Source organism: Amblyomma americanum, unplaced genomic scaffold, assembly GCF_052857255.1.
Source record: "Amblyomma americanum isolate KBUSLIRL-KWMA unplaced genomic scaffold, ASM5285725v1 scaffold_19, whole genome shotgun sequence".
NCBI lineage: Eukaryota > Metazoa > Arthropoda > Arachnida > Ixodida > Ixodidae > Amblyomma > Amblyomma americanum.
In genome coordinates, this window is record NW_027526491.1 from 364,424 (window position 1) to 387,822 (window position 23,399).

General features: G+C 46.6%; 1 protein-coding gene across 1 annotated transcript in view; it reads left to right on the top strand.

Moving 5' to 3' along the window:
* LOC144111955 (uncharacterized) overlaps nucleotides 1-23,399 on the top strand; it is a 319,997-nt gene that overhangs the window by 38,702 nt on the left and 257,896 nt on the right. The window contains exons 7-9 of the mRNA XM_077645050.1: nucleotides 10,502-10,673; nucleotides 11,528-11,610; nucleotides 12,325-12,444. Of these exons, the coding sequence (XP_077501176.1) occupies nucleotides 10,502-10,673; nucleotides 11,528-11,610; nucleotides 12,325-12,444 (375 nt within the window). The remainder of the gene's footprint in view (nucleotides 1-10,501; nucleotides 10,674-11,527; nucleotides 11,611-12,324; nucleotides 12,445-23,399) is intronic.

Genomic DNA, 23,399 nt, shown 5'->3' on the forward strand with positions numbered 1-23,399 from the left:
CTGGGAGACTCTTCGTGTGTTCAGTCGACTGTCCCCAGCAGATTCAATGGGTTATGATAAGGCAAAACTAGCCCTGCTCCAACATTTTCGGTTCGCAGCAGAGGGGTACCGCAAAAGGTTTCCTGAAAGTAAGCCGCTAGAAAGAAACAGGCAAGCAAAACGCGGTACGCTTGTTCACTTTTTTCGACAGATGGGTCGAGATGCCGGGAACGGCCACAACGTACAATGATTTACGTGACTTGGTAGTGGTTGAACAGTTCATGAGGAACTGTCATAGGCGTCTGGTGATTTTCCTTCGAGAAAAAGAGTGCAAGACGCAGGACAAAATGGTTGAGGCAGCAGACAACCTTTCTAGAGGCCCAGCGGCAAAGAAACTTGTCTTCGTTCAAAGACTCGTTCGAAGTGGGCATCCCAAGAGGGAAGAATTTTCCATCAAGTAGACAGAAAGTATTGTGGGGCAGCCTAAAAAGAATGTAAACAATTAAGCCCCTGTCTGTGCCACTACGTATAACAGGCTATCCCATCAAGTACAAAGTTAGGAAGGTGCATCATTTGTAACCGACATAGACATAAGGCTGTCGACTATCGCTTTAAACGAAAACAGCTTTATTGCATTTATTGCCAAAAAACAGGGCATGAAGTAAGTTCCTGTTTAAGTAAGCACGAAAACCCGAAGCAGTCGTCCTGTTGTGTTCAGCCAGTGTGTGTTGCGCGTGAAACGGTGTCTTCAAGAGCAGGTAGACTTTAAGTAGCTGAGGGTAAGGTGGTGGTCAGACTTGTCCTGAAAAAGCCTGCAGACGCACAACACATGCCTGCAGAGGGAGGGCTCCGAGGCCTACCCGTACGTGTTTAACCGCACACGGGGAGCAATACCGTGGTTGTGCGGAGAGCCCTAGTTCCTGACTCAGCTCACCGGCTCGAGATATACGGTGTTCATTGTGGACGGCAGCAATCTGGAAGTGCCCGAGGCAGCAGTTCATATCGTTTCGCCCTATTTCACTGGCACGGCCCTGATAAAGTGCATGGAGACACCATTGTACGATCGATGTCATAATTTGAAATTTACCAAAGGCCCGTGAGCCGTCAAATCCAGACATTAATTAGAAGAGATCGGAGGGCGTTGGTAAATTATGTCCTCGCATAGTGAATGACGAGGCTGCCAGTGGAAGTGGTGAAGGCCAGGACCAAAAGTGCTGTTGGCTGGAAAGGAAGTTTCCGGACGAAGGAGGGAAAATATTGCTTTAAGCGTTCGTCCCATGAGGTTTACCAATGGGATGTTAGAAAAAAAGCAAAGAGAGGATGGGTCATTGAAGGCGTGTTGGGTGAAAGTAAAAAAGGTGTTCCACGGCAAGCACGGCACTTCGCACTCGTATTCTGTCGAAAAGGGTTTGTTGTACCGCCTCTATCATCTAGCCTCTGGCAGATAGGCTCGACAGGTAGTTCTTCCAAAGTATTGCAGATCGCAGGTTTTAAGGCTTGCCCACAAAAACCCGTTGGCGGGGCATCAGAGCAATAAGAAGACTACAGATCGAGTTCTGAAAGAATTCTACCGGCCAGGATTGAAGGAGGAGATTAAGAGGTATGTCATGTCGTGCGACTCGTGCCAAAGGACGTGCCCGAAAGGCAAAGTAGGGAAAGCTCCGTTTTAACGCATGCCTCTTATCTACACTCCTTTTGATCGGGTCTCTGTCGATATTGTCGGTCACTAGTCGCCCACATCGGTGAAATGGAATAAATATATTCTCACTCTCGTATATTTTGCCACGCGGTATCCCGACGCCGTGGCTCGGCCAAATATAGATTCAACTACCGTGGCAGAGGGTTTGGTGGAGATGTTTTCACGAATAGGTTTGCCGAGAGAGATCCTTTGCGACCAGGGCTCCTGCTTCACTTCTGAAATGATGAGAGTGCTGAATGATCTCTTGGCGGTGAAACATCTCAGCACGCTTCTTACCATCCAATGTGCATTAGAATGGTAGAGAAATTTAACGGCACACTCAAGCAGATGCTGCAGAAGCACAGTCATGAGCAGCCCAAAACATGGGATCATTATATGGCTCCGTTTCTGTTCGCATGCAGAGAGGTGCCGCTAGCGAGTCTGGGCTTTCTTCGTTTGAGTTGATATTTGGACGACATGTGCGAGGACCGCTCACAGTCCTCAGAAAGTTCTGGACAAGGGAAGAGCTTGGAGCAGACACGAAGACGACATACGGTTACATTCTTGATCTAAGAGAACGTGTCGATCAAACTGTGAGGGCGGCACATTAAAATTTGTTGCGTGTCAAACACTCTCCGAAGAGATACTATGAGAGGAACAGCAAGACGCGGCAGTTAAGGGTTGGAGATCATGTCCTCATTCTTTTGCCGAGTAGCCAAAATAAACTCTTGATGCAGTGGAAAGGTTCATTCGTGGTTTCTGGCAAAAAGAACGACGTGGATTATTGGATCGACTTGGGCCACACTCAGAACCAATTTACATCAATATTCTCAAATGGTAAGAAGAGCGTGCGTCCGAAGAGACCGTGCAGGCGTAATCTTACGTCGTATTCGAAGAAGGTGACTGACGAACAACTGCCTACCCTTAGCACGGACCACAGTAAAGGAATTGAAGCCGTGCAAATCTCCATCAAGCTCGACGATGACCAACATCAGGAGATTCGCAGCTTACTTAAGACGTATGCAGACATCTTTTCCGAGATTCCCGGGAAGACTAATATAGTGGAGTGTCAACTCAGGCTCTCGATTTCTGAATTCGTGAATACCCCGCAATACCCGTTGCCTTTTACCATGAAGGATGTGGTCGAAAAGGAGCTAGATGAGATGATCAAATTATGGGTCAATGAACGTTCAATATCTCCATACAATTCCCCCTCGTTCTGATTAAAAAGACAACACCTATCGGACTTGCATCAACTTTCGACGCATCATTGAAGTTCTTCTGTTTGATGCAGACCCCACTACAAGGAGAGATGTAATATTTAGTGAGGTTAGAACCAAGGTGTACTTTTCAAAATTTGACCTTGCTAAAGGCTACTGGCAAGTACCCTTGGAGGAAGCTTCGAGACCAAAAACAGCGTTATCTACCCAATCTGGTCACTATCACTTTGTCTATATGACCTTCGGCATTAAGACAACATCGGCTACATTTACGCGCCTGATGCGCATTCATTTACAAGGCATAGAAAATGTCGTTCATTACATCGACGATGTTATTGTAGCGACCTCTACCTGGGAAGAAGCTCTTTGGACTTTAAACAGACTCTTTAGCAGGGTGTGCGAGGCCGGCCTCACGATAAAGCCGCAGAAGAGTGAAATCAGAGCCACTAGCATCTCTTTTCTTGGACACCAGCTTGGAGAAGGAACCATCCGACCGTTGGAAACGGTGGTGGAAAAGCTTGTCAACATACTGCTTCCAAAGACGAAGAAGCAAGTGCATTCCTTACTTGGGCCTGCCGGATACTACCACGAGTTCATCCCAGGCTATGCCGACAAAGTCCAACCGCTCGTGGAGATGACACGCAAAAATGTACGCAACCTTGTCTCTTGGACACCACAACGGCAAACCGCTTTTGACGAGCTCAAGAACGTATTAACCTCCAGGCCCGTATTAAGAGCTCCAATTCTCAGTGTGTAGTTCATGCTTCGCAGAGAGGCTTCCGAGGTCAGCATAGGCGCCGGTCTTTTGCAGGAGCATGATGGAATCCTCCACCCATTATCATATGCGATTTGACAGTTACCTTGCAAATCTCTCTACTCAGCAATTGAATGCGAGTGTTTGGCGATAGTCTGGGCGGTTGAGAAATTCCACATATTCTTGCACAGGACGTTCTTCATCATTCACACTGACCATCAACTCTTGCAATACTTAACAAAGGCAAATCAATTGAACAGCAGTATACTGCGTTGGAGCTTAACATTACAAGAGTATATACCGTTAGTGTAAAGTACATCAAGGACTCCGAAAACGTAGGCGCCGATTGCATGAGTCGTTTTCAAATTGCCGGAGGGTAATGCCCAATGTACAGTGCTACTATCCGGTGCTTGCAATGGTTACCTGTGCAAATGCAGTGTGGTAGTGTTTGTGGCTTGTTTTTCTTTCTTCTTCCTTCGTTCTCCAATTATGGATTGTTTAGTGTGTACATATTCACCTTCATCGCACAGACATGTTTAAAGTTTGTGTCTGATATTTTTCTACTGATTTTATTTTCTCTTTTGCCAGATGTATAAGGTTTGACCCCATCTTCCTTCTGTGCGCGTTTCCATGTGCCTCCATGTGTCACTGTCAAAAGTGCCTTCGGTGACCGGCAGCATCTAACTTGTCCGTTTACCACATGAACATAAGCCTTGTGTGCACCAACGGCAGTTCTTTCTATGTGAAAAACTTTTCCGAAGGGAGAGGGGGGGGGGGCATTTGCAATGTGCCCATGAGATCGTCGGGGGATTTTCGAACGCGGTGCGTCCACAGTGGTGCGTCAATAGCGAAGCGCTGCACGTGCCAGCCCACAGTTGCGCGTGTGCGCGTGCGAATAGTTTGTGCGAGGTGACGGCGACGAAGAGCGTGGCGAGCACGAGCAGCGGAGAGCTGACGTGTCAGATACCGAGGTGTGAAGAGAGACAGCAGCGGAGATCGTGTCATTCAAGCGTGGAGGTGGCAGCCGTCAGACGTTGGATCCGTGCTGCCGTGCCCTCCCTTCGATCACCGACGCAAGCCTACTGCGTTCCTTGCAACCATCGAGGTGGCAGCCGATGAACTGAGGGTCCGTGTTGCCGAAAGGCACCCCTGCCTGCATTAAACCTCCGGTGTTTCGAGACACCGTCGACGGGTCCTGGCTACGCTTTTCCTGCTGATGCCAAGTTCCTCGGGCTGTTGACGGGAGACCACCGGCGTCTTCCTGGAGTCGATCCTCTCCGCTGCTAGTACCACCTGGCTCTTTTTCGCCGCTTCCGTCGACGCAACGCCAGCGACGCGTCGCAGTTCATCAACCCGCGGTCCATCCCGTCGGCAAGGCATCCCCACTTCACCCGGGACGCTCAATATCTGGTGAATGCTTTCCTTGGACCTGCAGTTTTGTACGCGTGTATAGTGTGTTTTATTGTTGTTTGCTTTTCTTATTGGCTCTTTTCCTTTAAATTATAAATACGGCTTCGTTTTGTTTTGTTTGATCTGTTTGTTCTCTTGCTCGAATCTGCACGCAATGGCGTTCCGCTTTGGAAAGTCGGGGACGCGTTACGAATTCGCGACACCCAGGCGGTCGAAATTTCCGGAGCTCTTCACTACGGCGTCCATCATTGCCTGAGTCGCTTTCTGACGTTAAACACCCGATAAACTATTCCAAGCCAAACGATAATAACTTACAAAGTAGTGAAAGTAAGTAACTAAGTGAGAGAGAATTTGTGAAAGTAACGCTATACAATATTATTAGTGTTCTTGAAATGTTGTTTCTGCCTGCAAAACCGTGACACTAGATCCTTAAAAAAATGTCGTAGTGCTTATTAACAAAAAGCTGGTAACTCTTCGCCCAGTTTGCTACTGCCATGCAAGTTAGTGAAAGTAAGGTGCGTGGTGGTAAAATTTAGTAACCCTTGAAAATAACAAGAAATAGCCATATCAGCAAAACTATATATCAACTCCTACTGAATGACTGTGAAAAAATCATAGTAACCGATACCAACGTGTGTGCGAAAGCACTGTTCACATTACAGCCCCAACCAAATATGCATTAATACAAACACCTATCTGCTACGACCTTGGAGAAGTTAATGTATAAAAGTACTCGGTGTGTGTACCAAAGGCAATTTTATTCCGGCGATTTCGCATTGTACCCTTTTAAATAAAGGTAGTGACCCTCAGGAATTAAAACCTAGTAACTGCTTTCTGCGTATATTGTTCCTGGTATAGTCAGCTGCAGGTACGTACTAATTTCGCAGTGCTCAAAAACATAAGAGTCACGCAATAATTGGGATAAGTGCTCAAAATCAACGAGAGCTACCGCCTCTATGGTGACAGCAGCTTACGTGCTTAACACATTTACTGCGTCTCGAGTCGCCGTTGACACAAGTCGTGAGTATGCTGTGCGGCCACGAATATTGAGACGCACGATGCAGCCGTGGTACAGCTCTGATTTTTCAAATAGGTCTACATTGCCATCTGTTGGCGGTTCCAAGAATTTCGCATAACCGCCGCTGCCTGTGAATTGTCGAGACGCATCCAAAAAAATTAAAGGTGGCCCACCGGTGGTCCATGATGCACAGCATTTATGGCTTAGAAAATTGCTCCCGTGGTGAAAGTGTCAAGTAGAGACGCGGTGCGGCTATAGTACAAATCATTTTAGCTTAAAACATTGAAAGAGAGAGGCAATGAGAGGCAATGACATCAAGTGAAAATCAGTACGAGGTACAGGCAAAGCTGCGCAAAAATAAACTAAGATCTGAAAGGCAGTCACAAACGCAACAAATTCATTGCACAGGCACTGAATAATCCCATCTTCACTTCTACGCCTCGACAAACTGACCCTCGAAAGGCTTTTACATATACCTGTTGAGCTAAGTTACTGCGCTTGATTTTCAACCTGCGAATGAAAAATGGGAAAATGTGTCCAACCACATTAGGCTGCAAGAACGTTCCATTAAAAAACCATGTTATTCACACTACCGTCTTTGCCATTTATCTTAACCTTTTTTAGAAGGGTGAAACGAACAATTACTAGACAAAGTGAACAAGGGAGCGAAAACCTCGGGGTGCTTTCCAACGTTTCGACAAGAGGACTTGTCTTTATCTGGGCAAAGCGTTCATTATTGGCGGGGTTTAAATAGGGTCATGCCTCCGAGGAGGAAGGTCCCGTGAGGGGGAGGAGAGTATGAAGTGTTAATGTTGTTATGACGGGAAGGATAAATCTTGTCCAGGCATGATGGCTTATAAATTTGATTACCCGGTTGACCTGCAAGACTGTGAAAAGAAAAATTCCAGCTCAGCAGAAAGGAATCCCTGGGAGTAGAGCGTGGAGAGATAGCGAGCGTGGGCTTGAAAGGCAATGTCCAGCTGCCACATGTGGCGTTGATTGACTGGCTGCTTTGATCTGAAAAACTTATAAAGGATTAGTCAGCTTGGCAGAACGAAATACCCGGGAAAAACTTACAATAAAGGAAAAAGAGCAAGCAGATAAAGCATGAAAGCAAAATGGGGGGGGGGGGTGAGTAGAAAGGAATGCGGAAGACACGTGATCCTGAGAAGTGATGGGAAGAGAAGCAGGGCAAAAGATACATTTAAATTGAACAAAATTGTCATTGGAGGGGTAAAGGACAGGTCGGGGCGGAAGGGTAGAGTGAAAGAAGCGATTAATCGGCGGTATGAAGTGCTAGTAAGTGCTCTTACCATGTGCAAGATTTGTTTAAACAAAACACTGAGATTTGCCCAGCCTTGTTCACTTTGTGAGGACTATCTGACTAACCTCTCTCTACCAATTACTAGCAAGGTAATAAGGAGCAACAAGAGTCAGTGCCGTCAGCGCCGTCAGTGCCCTTCTTTGAGCTCGTAGTAAAGATTTATTACTGAGGTAGAAACAAGGCAGGAAGGCGGAAGCTCTGCCTTCACGGAGGTAGCAAAGATTTTCCAGGTAGGTATAGCAACAAGCAGTCAAAGTAATTGAAGAAATAGTAATGCTTAATTCAGAGATAGTAAACAGAGGCTCTTACTAGCTTCTTATTAATTTTATAAAAGCATAGAGCATATTAAGATCGAGCGGAGTGCGGGGAGCATATTTAAATGAAATGTCTTCAAGGTTTTAGCCAAGACAGCATCCTTATCTCAAGGAAAATGATCTTAGATTCGAAACGACGGCGCGTGCCTCGCCGTACCGTTGCTGGCGTGTGTTGCCACGAGTGCTGAGACAGTGGACACTGGTCCTTGCAGAGCACCCCAGCGCTTCCCCGCGTGTCTCTCCCATCCTGTATTTTGTTGAACGTGTTGCTTCAATCTGCTCTACCTGTGAGGTCGCTGGATGCACCTGTGCTTTTCTCAACGGCTACGTAGCTCCATCAGCGGTAGTCGGAGTATGAGTGACGTTAGCGCTTGCCAGGGGGTCCCGTTTCGTACCAGTATTTCAGACAGCGCTAAGAACGCCGTGCTTCTTTCCTTCCAACGCATGGCTCCGCCCTCGCCTTGGAGTTACTGAGGGTAACGCTATCGATGTTTTTTTTCTTACTAAAATTTGATAGTTCGGCAAATTGTGACTTTTTTGCCGCTTGTCCGGCAGCGAAAGCTGCAATTATTGCTAAGAGATTAGAATTGGATGTTGAAAACTTTTTTCTTCCGCTACGATTCAAACTCGGTACTCTCTGATGAAGAAATGTATGAGAAGAAGGACGTAAAACGGCGGAAAAGGAAACGAGTACTCTGTGATTGCTGACGGCGAGCGCTGAGCTCCTGCTTAGCAGCAGCCGAAATTAAATATACTGCCGGCCGAACGGTGAAGGCCTCTTTCAGCTATCACCGCTTCGTTCACGTTTCCACCAACATTACGATAGATCCAGTTCCCGATTCCAACAACGATGTTCTGCGGCCTGCTTCCAGCGATCTCAACCCGACACTGCACGCGATGCTTTTGAGCACTGAGGCGGCGGGTCTGGCAAGAAAGTCCTCGCGCAGAGGAGTCGGCGGCGTCGCTGTCACCGCTGAGCCACCGTCTCGACTGATGTGTAGTGACTGGTACGTGAGGGCATATTTAAATTCTGTAATAATATTCCTCGTAGGACTGGTTCTGCAGCCCTGCGTCTTGGTGCGTTGACGAAGTGAACACTCCAAGCGGTGCGTTTGCTAACGTAAATACACGTTCAACACTGGTTACGCGCAGCTCTATTTCCTTGTCGCAGTTGCGTGCCATTGCACGAACTTCGTCCGAGGAGCACTTAGACAGGCACTTGGAGGTGCTCTGCTGCTCCGCCATTGTGTATCGACGCGCATAACGAAACCGTGCGGGCACGCAACACGCATAGCCGCGAAGCACCCCAAAGCGTACGGAAACTCAGCTGGCCGTCAGTGGCAGGTGTTCTTTGATTTCCAACATTGAGGTTGTCTTTTTTTTCCCGTCTTCCTCGCGTGCTCAAAGTGCACTCGTGTTTTCAAAACAAGACTTCTATACTTCAACATTTATCAAGCATATACATTTCATGCAAGTTTGTCAGCCTCGGAGGTCTGTGGAGCTTTTGTTTTACTTCATGATCACGCTTGTACTTGCGAGATTGGCCTTTGGGGGCGATACTTGTATTTTAGTTCTTGCTCTTTTCTAACTTACGAGAGCTTTGTTTTCAGATAGAGTGATGTTTTTGTGTTGAGGAGGTGGTTTTCTATCGATACAAGCCAAATTCAATTTCTCCTTAGTGTCTCTTTAAGGCCCGCTCACACTTGTCCAAAAACTCGGCGAGCGAAGCTAATTCGGACGCTTTTGGCGCCAACAGGAAAGAATAGCAGCACGGCAAGATCAGTCGGCCCAAGACCGATTTCTGTTGCCGGAAAAATTCCGCCGATTCCCATCAGCCAATAGGTATGTGAGTAGGCAGTTGCATTCCCGCGGCGAGAAACATGGCGGTGCCCTTCGAAGCAGTATCCCTCACTTCGGACCTAATTCGTCGCTGTTACTGCTGTTTTCAGTGCGTTGGGTGGCCATAAATGGGGCACCGATCTTCCGCTTCGTCTCATCTCACCTATAAGAAAACGTATAATTTATACATTTGCTTTATTTTTTATTCAGAGTGACGCTTCTGCCACTTAAGAGGAGCGTCCGTTTGTTGACAAATTGTTCCCATCCCCAGAACCAGAGGGCGCCACTAGGCTGATCTTATCGTTGCGTCTCTGCATACGCTGAACTAAATGTCGGACTACGATAAACGGCGTGACGCCCGGCAAAATACCTGCTTTTAGCGTACGTGAGCGTGCGTACGCATGGTAAGTCGACTGCGTCGATTTATGATCTTCGCTAACCATATCTCCGTACGCCGCGAGCGGCGACGCTGTAGCCGACGGATTTCGCTCACTCTCGCCTCCGGATGGCCGAGTGTGAATGAGCCTTTGGTGATGTTTTTCAGCCGTTTGCATACTTGTGTCTCTGCACATCTGCTCTTTATCCTCATAAGTTCTATCCTATAAATATTGTATTGCGCCCTACTACTTTAGTTATCTCCTGTGCTCTTTTTCGCTTGTTGGATGGTTCAGGTTCCCGCCGTTCACTCAGGCGTTGACACGGCCCGCGGCCCCAGATCGTCGCTTTAATTTCTGCCAAACAGCCGCGGCTATTGATACCAAGATTTAATTCACCAAAATATTAAGCAATCTGTGTCGCTTCGCAGACGGGTCATCCCCGTTGTTCTATGGGGAAAAAAGGCAGAGGCCTGAGTTCGGTTCCGATTCAGCTCACCCATAGCATTAGCCGATTGCAACGTCTCACTTTGAGCATCTTCATTCTCGAATGTGCTTCAGCAAGTTATTACAAAACGAATTCTTTTGCAGAACCATGGCTCCGCTGTTCTTCGTCCTCATGTGTATTTTCCTGATGCCTCTTATCACCTCCGGACCAGACGATAAGGGGTACTTCCACAAGTTCAAGGACGAATTTCAGAGACAGTGGCTGTATCTGCTTCTACAAGTGAAAAATTACGACTTTAAGGTCACTGCAGATGCTGTAATTTTCCTCTCTGTACCATGAAACATAATTTATACCGGCCGCTGCACATATTAGAAAATGATATATGCATGCCGCAGAAAGTAGACATATAGATCAAAGTTTGAGCTGCGGCCTATCGTTTCCCTCACAACTCTTCGAGCCAGTCTCATTACCTCTGTGAGTGCGTCGGCTGATTCACGAATTTATCGTAGAGTGCAGAAAACCACCAGTGCATTGCCAGTAATGTTCTATGATACTAAGTTTGACCTCTCACTCCCGCAGTGCTTGTGCTTACCACGAAATCACATGCTTAAATCTCTAAATGGTCTGACACGTTTCCAAGGCATACCCAATCATTCTGGGCAAAAGCTTTTTTAAACAGGAAAGAGTTTATGAACGCAGTTTTTTCATATATTGTACCATTTCGCCATACTAATCAATATATACGCAAACTCCTATAAACTAGTTTTTCTTTCCTATTAGCGTATTTTGCGATCGTAAAAAGCGTTCCTCATTGGTTTTTATGGCAGTCTTAACTGCTCCATGCGAGAGATAGAAAAATTGTAAAAGAAAAATTTTGCTGGACATAGGAAGAATCGATATTTATCCTCAATATTTCCATAACACTGCCTTGCAATTTTTCAATATTCAGCATTTTTTTCCAAGAATGTTGGAAACGCCGGTAAGATTCACAAAAGTGAGCCTCAGTTTCTACAACTAAGGAACTCCACGTTAGAAATGCGAAATAATTTAGTAATTATCATATACTGTGAAACTAAAGCGGCCGCTTCAGACAGGAATAGATTAAGCGTACCAAAATATGCCAGATCTCAATGGGCTGCGAACCTATGATCGTTTTGTTTTGATTGCAGCCTCTTTTTGGACACTTATGGTACCTGTCTATGGACTTCCAGTTCTTCCTTGTCAGTTTACCTATTCTGCTGCTGCTGAAGAGGTAAGAAACGTTTGATTCCCTATTGCCGCTCATACCCTATTCCACTCATTTTGGAATATGCGTAGCCTGTGGTGCGGTAACACACAGAAACCTACCTACTAACGCTGCGCGTGGGATGAAAGGAAGCCCAGTGCTTGCCCCTTTATCATTCCAGTGAGAAGAGAGGGTTCGGTGGAGAAAGGCAGGTTCGGTTTAGAGTTTCGTCACGGTACCAAAGAAACAAAGTTGCCAGGGTTTTAACTTGGTTAAACGTATTATAGTGCGAAAGCACTGATTTTTGGCTTTACTTAATTTCGAAAATGACCCAGGCCATTTTTGGAAGTAACCATCGTGTTGGGCACGGTCCATTATGGATGGATATTGATTTTATTTCAAATCGGCCGAGTTCAGATTTCAAGGGGGGGGCAAAATTTTGGAAATGGCTTGTTAACAAGAACAGCGGTACCTGTGACATTTTATTACAACGCGCGACTTTGGCCACCAGGGATCCTGAATAAATAAACAAGAAACACCAGAATGTGCATCAAGAAGTATTGCAGCGGCGCTTACATGCAGATGTAAATGCGTGCAGATGTTACACGCAGATCTAGGAATTTTTTGAAAGTCATCAATATACTGGTGCCATAAAAGGGGCCAAATATTGTTGTCCAGTGTGAGCGAGGCGCATGCCCGGCTCCTGAGAAGCATTTAGATTTCTTTTTTTTCACGATGAAGTCTAAGGCTAGCAGTGGCTGCCTTCGTGGTGCTGTCCCTCGTAGGCTGTTCCGTGGCAACATGGCAAGTGGCCGGCAACGAGATGACGCCATTTATCTTTCCATTGACAGAGTCAATAACGTGAGTTAAAAAAAAATGCTGGGGATTTCATTCCCCAGGTGACACGCTGGAAAAAAGAAGTCAATTTTTTGCACTATATTATACACCAATAGCCAGCCGACGGAAATAAGATATATAAAACATTCTAATAATCCTTTGTGTTTACTTCCACTTGAGAGTTGCATGCTAGAATTCCTGGATTTGTGCACACGAGATATTATGAGCATGTTTCTTCATTTCAGGAAAATGAAAAGGAAAATAAAGGAGTCTAGGACAATGAGGAAGACTACTAATATCATTGAGGGTTCCTTGGAGGAAATCATGCTAAGCGTAATTCTCTCATGAAAAATGCCGAATGCGCGGGGTGATTGCAGTGCACACAAAATAGGCACCTGCGAACACTAATAATCACCGATTACTGAATAATAGTACAAGTTAAACACGCAAAGAATGCCGCTCGAGGATCAGCAAAGTGGCAAAGTCTTTATGCTGCGCTAACTAAATAGAGGCACCTCTACTTAGACAAAGTCATATAGCTACTTTACTTCCTATCACTTCAGATTAATACGTTTCTCTTCACATTTTAACGAGAAGTGCATTAAATTTTTGAAGATCTCTCGCGTGCTAGGTAATAGCCACGTTCATTATCCGCCCACAACCTACTTAATACTCCAACGCTGTCGCACCATAACATGCGAGTAGTATTATGTACAACGCCGAAGTGTATTGAGTAGGAATCGCCTGATTATCCGCCATTCCAAAAAAAGGTCAATCCTGGCAGCGTGTTTCACCTCGTACAGGCGCGATAACACGAAGCAGAAGGGTGCCGCTACCGAATCGAAACATGGCAGAGATTGCAGTGCGTGAAGTTGGTAATGGTGACGCATGCCGATGTATGGGAGAAACTCCTGCAATATAATTCATGCAATGTTGGTGTAGTCACCACGTAGTCAGGTGTTGTACTCGACAAATCAGGCCGCTTGAAAGGCTGGCAAATTTTGTGACCGCTGAATTATTGTCCGAGGTGATGAGTGAGTAATTTTCCTGTGTGGTTGGGCTAGATGGACGCACGTTTGGTGTGGTGCCATAAAAGTTTCAAAAATGCCTTTTGAGTAAGACACGCGCGGTTTCTTCAGCAATATACAGTCATAGAGACAAGCTGAGAACATAATAATTCAAAATAGTTGCAGCGATTTTTTGCTGCTGCAAAACTAATATGCCCTCGCACCTTGCGACGGTGGGGGCTGCCACTTGTGTTTACGTACTGGACATTAAGCGTTGACTGCGCAGAGCGCATCATATAATTACTATCAGGGGAACAACAACAACAGGCATCACGGGCGGTATCCGCGGTTAAATCGGTGATATCCCCAGCACGTGTACTGACCGGATTCCGCCAGCATTTATGCGATAGTGATATAAGGAAGCTTTCCTGGCACAACTGAAGGCGACCTCCCCGTCAATATACCTACCATAGCCGAAAACTGTCACATTCTTCACCAAGCCAAATCCAACGATTTAAAAGTAAGCTATAGCCACATCACACGTGTAGTGCGGCGCACCCAATATGGCATAAACTAACGGGACGTTTGTTTGAGCTTATCAGAGACCGCAGCGTGCCCTCACTCCTCCCATGCTATTATCTTCGGCACGTACCGACTGCACCGTCCGTTTCAGGCCGTCGCGATCCCTTCGTCTACATTTGACGGTGCTGCCCTCCAGTCATCCTCAACGCGCTCCCTCCAAGCATGCATGATATCACTACTTCCGAACGCAACGCCGGTTGGAGTGTGTTTCTAAAGGCCGATCGCCTTAAAACAGACCAGTTAAGGCGCCGAGGGAGAATGATCGCGTTGATCCTGGTGACAGTGGGCACACAAGCCGATCTCAATTTCTTGCGAGCGCGAATACAGCTCGTTTGATCGAAAAGCTGTCGGCGTTATAGAATTTGTTGTGCACACCATGCGTCGGAAATATTCGGAGCTGCGTAAAAATGCACTTATATTCAATGAATAAAATAACTTGGTCAAGGCCGGGAATCTAGCCGGGGCCTTTGGCGTTCGAAACGGGGACGCTTCCATTCCGCCATGACAGCTCTACGTTTGAACAAGAATGAAGGCGCGTCTAGTGAATGCAAGGGTTTCCTGGGAAAGTACGTTCGAGATCTATACTGAGATATAAATGAGTAATTATGAGCATGTAAATTACAGTTGTCGGAATCAGGCGAATGTCATGCGTTTCCGGCAAATTTCCTCCGTGCTTGGCATGCAGTAGTAGCGCCATCATATGACACCCCCTGAAAACCCCTTCGCCATGACACGGCGCTGGCCCGGCAGATGGCCCGCGCGTAGGCTATCTTTCTGTGTCGGAGTAGTGTCGTTCGTTTCTGAACAGGTGTCATGGAACTACAGCCGTCTACGTGTGCTAATTTGGAGCAGCGTCTGTGTTCTTTTTAGAGGCCTCTTAGAGACTCCGAGAAATTTGTCCAACGGGCAAGGCGATGGCGTTCCGTGCACTCCCTGGCAGCGCTGCAACACGCTGTAGCGTTCCACTCTTAAAGACGAAGCTGAAACATCCTCCCATTTTTCTTAAATACGTCTACTCTTCAACTACTCTTCTCACCGATTCTTCTTCTCATTCTGACAAGAAAGCTCAATCTTGCGTTAGTTGCAATCGGTGTGTTGTGAGCACATGTAAATAAACATTAACGATCGCCAGTACGGATAGTCTGCCTCCCTGTCCTCATGAACTCCACGCCTAATGAAACATCACTTTAGCATGCTCGGTCAATTCGGGCTAGAGAAGGAGCGAACTTGCCCGCTCATTCCATTGCATGTACAGGGTGTGAGCCACAGCGCAAGAGCGTTAAGATTCTGGGCAGCAGCAGAGAAAAATTAGCGCGTGAGCTTTTATAAGCGCACCACATGAAATGAAAAAGCGATGACTTTATCAGTGATACTTCCGTAATGCAGTACAATACGGGAAAGAAGCTCCTACGCATCTTTTTTTGACCTGTGCACAGGCTTCATTTGCCTTCCTTCTCTCGTTTTCCTCCTTTTAGGCACGAGTGCACACTGCCTATATAAGCCTTTGTGCTGTTAACAAAATCAGTTGAAAGTTTGAGCACTTTCCGTCTTCTTGTGTTCTTCCTGTGTCTGTCTTTTATGTGTGCGCAACTCGTCTTTAAGAATGGCGGTGGCTGAGTGGTTATGGCGCTCGGCTGCTGGCCCGAAAGACGCGGGTTCAATCCCGGCCGCGGCGGTTGAATTTCGATGGAGGCGAAATTCGAGAGGCCCGTGTACTGTGCGATGTCAGTGCACGTTAAAGAACCCCAGGTGGTCGAAATTTCCGGAGCCCTTCACTACGGCGTCTCTCATAGCCTGAGTCGCTTTGGGACGTTAAACCCCCATAAACAAAAAAATCTTTAAGAATGGCAGCATACAAAATGGCGACTATAACGGGTTGTCAACAGCAGGCACCCTAGGGATGTACCATTTTGTCCCCGCAATTTTGGGCACCTTCTCCAAAAAGCAACTGTTTTCCCGCCTTTATCAAGGCGAAAGGTCTCACAGCGCCCGGTTCGCCGTTTCTCCCCCTCCCTTTTTGGCCACGACAGCGCCCACTCGAAAGCACACATATGTCCCATGAATAATCAGGACATATTCTCGAGACAGCAGACTTCGCGCACGATCAGGATAACATGGGATTACTAGGATAGCGTTCCTAGTCGCAAGCGTGTTTGGTCACCGCAAGCTACGGATGGGCAACACCAACGCCGCTTACGCCACAGAAAGTCCCCATTGAGCTACCGATGCAATATCAAGACTTTCACAATTTAGCTTTTCACATACTCTATTGAATTTATTTTTGTGGGCGTGAACGAAGATAACATCCTTGTGTTGCATTCAGTGCTGCTGTTGGAGCTAAACACGTGAGTAATTAGATCCCAGTCTAACACAAACTCACTGCTGACTCCTCTTTAAGTAAAGTTTTGTCGTGTGCCAACCCTACTGTATAAATGTGACAGATGCTTGATAAGCACATTTCTGTGTTTACGATTTGACATTCGCGCTGAATGTGTACATTGGCGCTTAGATTAACAACTTTGCCAAAATTAGAGGCGATGTCTGCTTTTTGACAAGCAGCAGCCAGCTCTGAACTAGGAAAACACTTAAAATTTGGTACTAGCATAAAGTAAGCAGGCCGAAACGTTTGTCAGGAAATCTTTCTCTCTCCTTTTCAAAAGATGTCATCATCGCGAACCCTCGTTTTTATCATCCACTTTATGCAGGTAGCGTTTTGGTTTCCCATGGACAACCCTCTTTTGTGGCTAAGGCCCTTGGTCGGACAAAGAGGCGTAACTCATTCAGTCACAAAGAACAGATCTGTATACGCTACTTTCGTGTCGGCTTCGGTTACTGCAGATATACAGGGTCTTCCAGCTAATTTTAGCCAGAGTTTAAAAATATTCCCCGGCACTCTTGGATTACGCGACCAAAAGCACGTTGCTGGCTATTGTATGGAGCAAGCCGCACTATTTTTTGTATTGCGCTTAACTGCATAATTTGTCGAAATTTGTTAACCAACTTAGCAAGCTTGAAGAGAGACGAAAAATTGCAATTAGAAAGTTGTAGAACGGTCCTCAAAACGTCCGATTAAACAGTTTCTAATTTTTTGCCTATTACGTGTTTGTTTTTTTGCTCACTGCAGATGCCCGCGAAATACAAAAAATACCACGTGACATGTTCGCCTGTGCGCCGCGATTGCAGTGGTTTCAAACGTTCCGCCTACTAACGAACAGTTTAATTCGCCCGGTGGGCTGCCGCTTAAAAGGTGACAGGGCTGCGACGCAGGCGCTGGCTGTGCGATTTACGCCAGCGCAAGCTATAGGGGCTGCGTCTGCTTATTGCTATCATGAACCACCGCGAGGGAAGCATACCGCATCGCACAGCCAGCTGCTGCGTCGCAGCCCTGTCACCTTTTACGCGACAGCACACGCTTGACAGCACTGCAATCGCGGCGGGCAACCAGACATATTACGTGGTATTTTGTTCTATTTCGCGGGAATCTTCAATAAGCGGAAAAAAGGTAGTACGTAATAGATGAAAAGTTAAAAACTGTTCATTTGGACGTTTAGGGGACCGTTCTACAACTTTCTAATTGGAATTTTTTGTCTATATTGCTTGCGAAGTCGGTTTATTAATCTGGGCTATTTACGCAATTAAGCACAATATAAAAACAACATGACTTGCACCATAAAAGACGCATCAACATGCAATTGGTGGCCTCGTCCTTAAGTGCTGCGGCATATTTTTAAACTCTGGCTAAAGTTAGCTGGGACTCCCTGTATAAAGAGCCATGAATGTCAAGAGTGTATAGTTCGAATACTTTGAATGCAGACCCATAAAACCATTTAAGATGGACTCATCCGTGTCTCACACAAGCGGCAGTGGCTTTGGAACGTACGGTATGTGTACTTGTTCGCTGGTTTTGGCTTGATCAGTGTTTTAAAAGGCCTAAATTACGAGTACCTCTTGCTGGGCTATTTGGTGTAACATTGTGTAAGAAAAGTAAAAACAGCGCTAATTTTTACACAAACCACACAGAAAGACCAGATAGGACGGGCGCTGACTCCAACTATGTTTCTTGAAAGCCACAAGTTGCATATATATATATATATATATATATATATATATATATATATATATATATATATATATATATATATATATATATATATATATATATATATATATCCCGAAGAAGGTGAATGCATGCGCATTTCTTATATGACAAAAAAGAAAAAAAAGGAGAAAAGCAACAACAAAAAAACACTCACACTCAGGCAAAACCTGCTCATTATCGCGCATTTTTTAGCAACCTATGCTCACTTTCTCGTAGAGAGATAGAAGTGGTACTTACGCACATGCCACCTCTCCCTTTGATTAAAAAGGCTTCAGCTAATTCCCGAGATAATCGATCATTGCTTCTTGCTAGAATTTTAATCTTGCCAGGTCATGGTTCACAGTTTTTTTTCGTTTTGATCAATGCAGGAGCGGCAATGGGCGCGCAGGTTTTCGGACGAATCTGATGCATTCCCTAACGACCTTTTATGTTCCCCTGCACGCTCGTTTACGCAGCGTCCAGTCTGACCGACATACACCTTGCCACATGCAAGGGGGATCTTCACAAGGTGTCCCACAATTCACAAGGTGTCCCACAATTTAAAACGAGTTGGCAACAAGTACGGAGTCCCCATGGTCTTCTCCGCCCTCTGCAAATTGGCCAAGATGTGCTCAAGGTTAGCAGCGGTGCCAAAGAAACATTTGGGTGTGGAAAGAGGCACTCGAAGCCCTATGTAAGGTGGGCCACAGGAGTGGTCTACGAGATCCCCCTTGCATGTGGCAAGGTGTACGTCGGCCAGACTGGACGCTGCGTAAACGAGCGTGCAGGCGAACATAAAAGGTCGTTAGGGAACGCATCAGATTCGTCCGAAAACCTGCCCGCTCATTGCCGCTCCTGCATTGATAAAAACAAAAACAAAAACTGTGAGCCATGACTTGGCGAGATTAAAATTCTAGCTAGGAGCAAAGATAGATTATCTCGGAAATGGGCAGAAGCCTTTTTTATCAAAGAGAGAGGTGGCATGTGCGTCAGCACCTCTTCTATCTCCCTACGAAAAAGTGGGCATAGATTGCTAAAAAATACGTGATAATGAGAAGGTTTTGTCTGAGTGTGGGTGTGAGTTTGTTATTGTTGTTGGTTTTTCTCCTTTTTTTTCTTTTTTACCATATAAGAAATGCGCATGCGTTTACCTTCTTCGGGCTATATATATGCAACATGTGGCTTTCTACAGGAATAGTTGGAGTCAGCGCCCGTCCTGTCTGGTCTTTCTGTGTGGTTTGGGTAAAAATTAATGCCGTTTTTACTTTGGTTACACAAGCCTAAATTAAGCTGTGTATTTTATACACAGTCTTCTTTATACTGCAGCGACTCAAAAGAAGTGCACTCATAACAGTCGAGATTCATCACGTGGAGATACCACGACCAAAGAGAAATTGCATAATTGTTATCACGCAGGATGGAATTTTTTTCAGCAATCTAGCCATACTTCTTACAAAAATTTGAAATGTTTGATATTTTCCTCCGACTGGATACTAGATCGTCACTGAAGGGGATAAACATCCGCGCATTGAAAGAACAACAAGAACTACACATATATTTCTATCGCTCACTCACATATATATATATATATATATATATATATATATATATATATATATATATATATATATTTTGCTGCAGAACTTTCCTCGGGACAGGTTTCTACTATTACTTTTATTTTTTCTAGCACGGTGTGTGTTACTTCACTGGTTGCCTGACATATTTCTTCGTGGAAAGACTTAAGGAGAAGAAGATTTCAAAGGTGAATGCTTCTTTTTTGAATATTGCGGCGGAAAAGCTGCTGTTTGGATGTCGACATTTCTCGAGTGAATTATATTCTGCATCATTTGCGCCATTCGGCAAGATTTCTTTTCGCTGAAAACAATAACATCATTGATACTGATCCAGTTGCTCTGAGGTAATCAGGATCGTGGCGGAACTTAGCCGTTATCTTTAATCTTAAATATACGTCCAGTGGCCTGCACCTAAGGTCAGTACGTTTTTCACCATCCTTAAGCGTTAGCGTAAACTTTAAAATTTTTGAATTTTAGACCAAGTTCGCAGAAAGTCGTGATGAAAGTTAGTAAACAGCCCAATTATTTATTTATTTGATTATATATATATATATATATATATATATATATATATATATATATATATATATATATATATATATTGTCACTGAGAAACGGTTGGCGTAATCAGGGCTGGTTTACTTGCTTTAATTAGACGCGCAAGAGGTTGGAACGCGCAAGGCAGCAGGCAGCACGAGAGATGAAGACGAAGCATCTAGCCCCGAGACGGCTCAAGGCTTGCCAACTGCCAGGAAATGCAGTTTAGCCGCTGTATGGCGCCTCTAGAGTAGTTAGTAGCGTAGCATTGCTCCCCCTCTCTTGAAGACACCGACTCGGTGTGGTAGAAATTGCAGGCAGGACCACAAGGGTAGTCGCACGTGTCTGGCGTGTGGTGCAGACACGCGCGAGGGGCTAGCGGGCGTGGTACGGCTTCATCCGAGCGACGTGGACAACTTCGGAGGTCGGCCGTCTAGAAGAGCGAACTGTTCCTTGGGGAAGAACTTCGTAGGTAACTTGACTGAGCTGGCGGAGCACCTCGTAGGGGCCAAAGTATCTGCGTAGAAGCTTCTCAGAGCGTCCACTCATGCGGATTGGACTCCACACCCAGACTTGTTCGCCGGGCAGGTAACGCACATTGCGGTGGCGGAGGTTGTATCGCTGAGCGTCGTGAACTTGCTGGTGCCGGATGCTCTGTCGAGCAAGTTGGCGGGCGGCCTCAGCGTAACGAACAAATTGGGCAGCAGCCATAACAGAGGGGGTAGCGCTAGCTGGAAGCAGCACTGCATCCAGCATGGTTGTGGCTTCGCGACCATGTACTAAACGAAATGGAGTGAAGCGTGTCGTTTCCTGGACCGCAGTATTATAAGCAAAAGTGACGTAAGGGAGTATGGCGTCCGAGTTCCGGTGGTCCGCGTCGACATACATAGAAATCATGTCGGCGATCGTATTGTTGAGCCGTTCGGTGAGGCCGTTCGTTTGAGGGTGGTAAGCGGTTGTTTTGCGGTGACTGGTGCCGCTTAGGCGCATAACCTCGTGCGTAAGGGCCGAGGTGAACGCTGTTCCCCTGTTAGTTAAAACGATGGTGGGTGCACCGTGACGAAGCACAATGTTTTGAATGAAAAAGTTCGCAATTTCGTCAGCAGTACCACGGGGAAGAGCTTTAGTCTCACAGTATCGGCTGAGGTAGTCGGTGGCGACCACAATGTAGCGGTTGCCCAGCGAGGACTCCGGAAATGGGCCGAGTATGTGCATGCCAACTTGGTGGAAGGGAACCTGAGGCGGATCAATAGGCTGGAGTAGGCCGGCTGGCTTAGTCGGCGGTGTCTTGGGACGCTGGCACTCGCGGCAAGTTCTTACGTAACGTTTCACAACTGCAGCAATCCTCGGCCAGTAGTATTTTTGCCGTATGTGTGCCAAAGTTCGACAAAAACCCAGGTTACCAGAAGATGGGTCATCATGGCTCGCCTGCAAGACTTCGTCGCAAAGAGCCGTAGGCATGACGAGTAGATAGACAGCTTCGGTTGGACTGTAGTTTTTCTTATACAGGACGCCGTCACGTAAACAGAACGACGACAGCTTGCGCGAAAATATTCGCGGGGGAGACTGAGCGCTTCCTTCTAGATACTCAATGAGGGGCCGTAGTTCGCTGTCGTCCCTTTGGTGTTGAATGAGGATGGACGTGGAGATGGCACCAAGAAAAACGAAATCGTCGTCGGGGTCAGCTCGGTTGGTCTCGATAGGAGCACGATACAAACAGTCGGCATCACTGTGCTTCCTACCAGACTTATAGACGATGGTGACATCGAATTCCTGAAGTCGAAGGCTCCAGCGTGCAAGCCGTCCCGAGGGATCTTTGAGGTTCGCCAGCCAACACAGCGAGTGGGGGTCGCTGACGATCCTGAAAGGGCGGCCATATAGGTACGGGCGAAATTTTGTTACTGCCCACACAATGGCCAGGCATTCTTTTTCGATGGTGGAATAGTTCGCCTCAGATCGTGACAATGTGCGGCTCGCGTATGCGATTACGCGTTCGAGACCATCCTGCCTCTGCACAAGGACCGCACCGAGGCCGATGTTGCTGGCGTCTGTGTGTAGTTCAGTGTCAGCTGACTCGTCGAAGTGTCCAAGGATGGGCGTACTTTGGAGACGAGTGCAGAGGTCTTCAAAGGCTTGCTGTTGCTCCAGGCCCCAGAACAATGGTTCGGAATCTTTCGTGAGTCGCGTGAGGGGCTCAGCGATCTGGGAGAAGTTCTGCACAAAACGCCGATAATAGGCGCAGAGACCCAGAAAGCGGCGCACACTGCGCTTATCGGTTGGCACGGGAAAAGCAGCCACGGCAGCAGTCTTATCGGGGTCTGGGCTAACCCCTTTAGCGCTCACAATGTGGCCCAGAAACTTCAACTCTTCGAAAGCGAAGTGACACTTTTCGGGCTTGAGGGAAAGACCGGCCGACCGAATTGCTTCGAACACAGCGCGCAGGCGTCTCAGGTGCTCTTCGAACGTGTCAGAAAAGATGACAACGTCATCCAAGTACACGAGACAGGACTGCCATTTGAGATCGGCAAGAACGGTGTCCATCATCCTCTGGAAGGTTGCAGGAGCCGAGCACAGGCCGAAAGGGAGCACCCGGAATTCGTACAGACCGTCCGGTGTAATAAAGGCGGTCTTTTCCCGGTCGCGTTCGTCCACCTCGATTTGCCAATAGCCGCTTTGTAAATCTAGCGATAAGAAGTACTTGGCGTGGCGCTGCCGGTCCAGGGAGTCATCAATACGCGGAAGAGGATAAACATCTTTTTTAGTGACTTTGTTTAAACGTCTGTAATCAACGCAGAACCGTAGGGTTCCATCTTTATTTGCCCCTAGAACAACAGGCGACGCCCACGGGCTCGTCGACGACTCTATCACGTCGTCCTTGAGCATTTCTTGAACTTGGCGTCGAATGGCATCACGTTCCTTCGAAGAGATGCGGTAGGGCGGCTGACATAACGGCCGTTGGTTGGCGTCAACTATAATTCGGTGCTTTGTGAGCGGTGTCTGCCTAACCTTGGAGGTCGAGGCAAAGCAGTCGCAGAAAGACTGGATAACGCTTTCCAAGCAGCGTTTCTGGTTAGTTGGGAGGTTTGGGTTCACGTCAGTGTTTATGGGAGTGGTCCGTTCCTCCACTGATGCCGGGGCTCCGGTCAAAGCGTGCTGTCCCGCGAATTCGCTGAGTTCCTCGAAATACGCAATAGCTGTTCT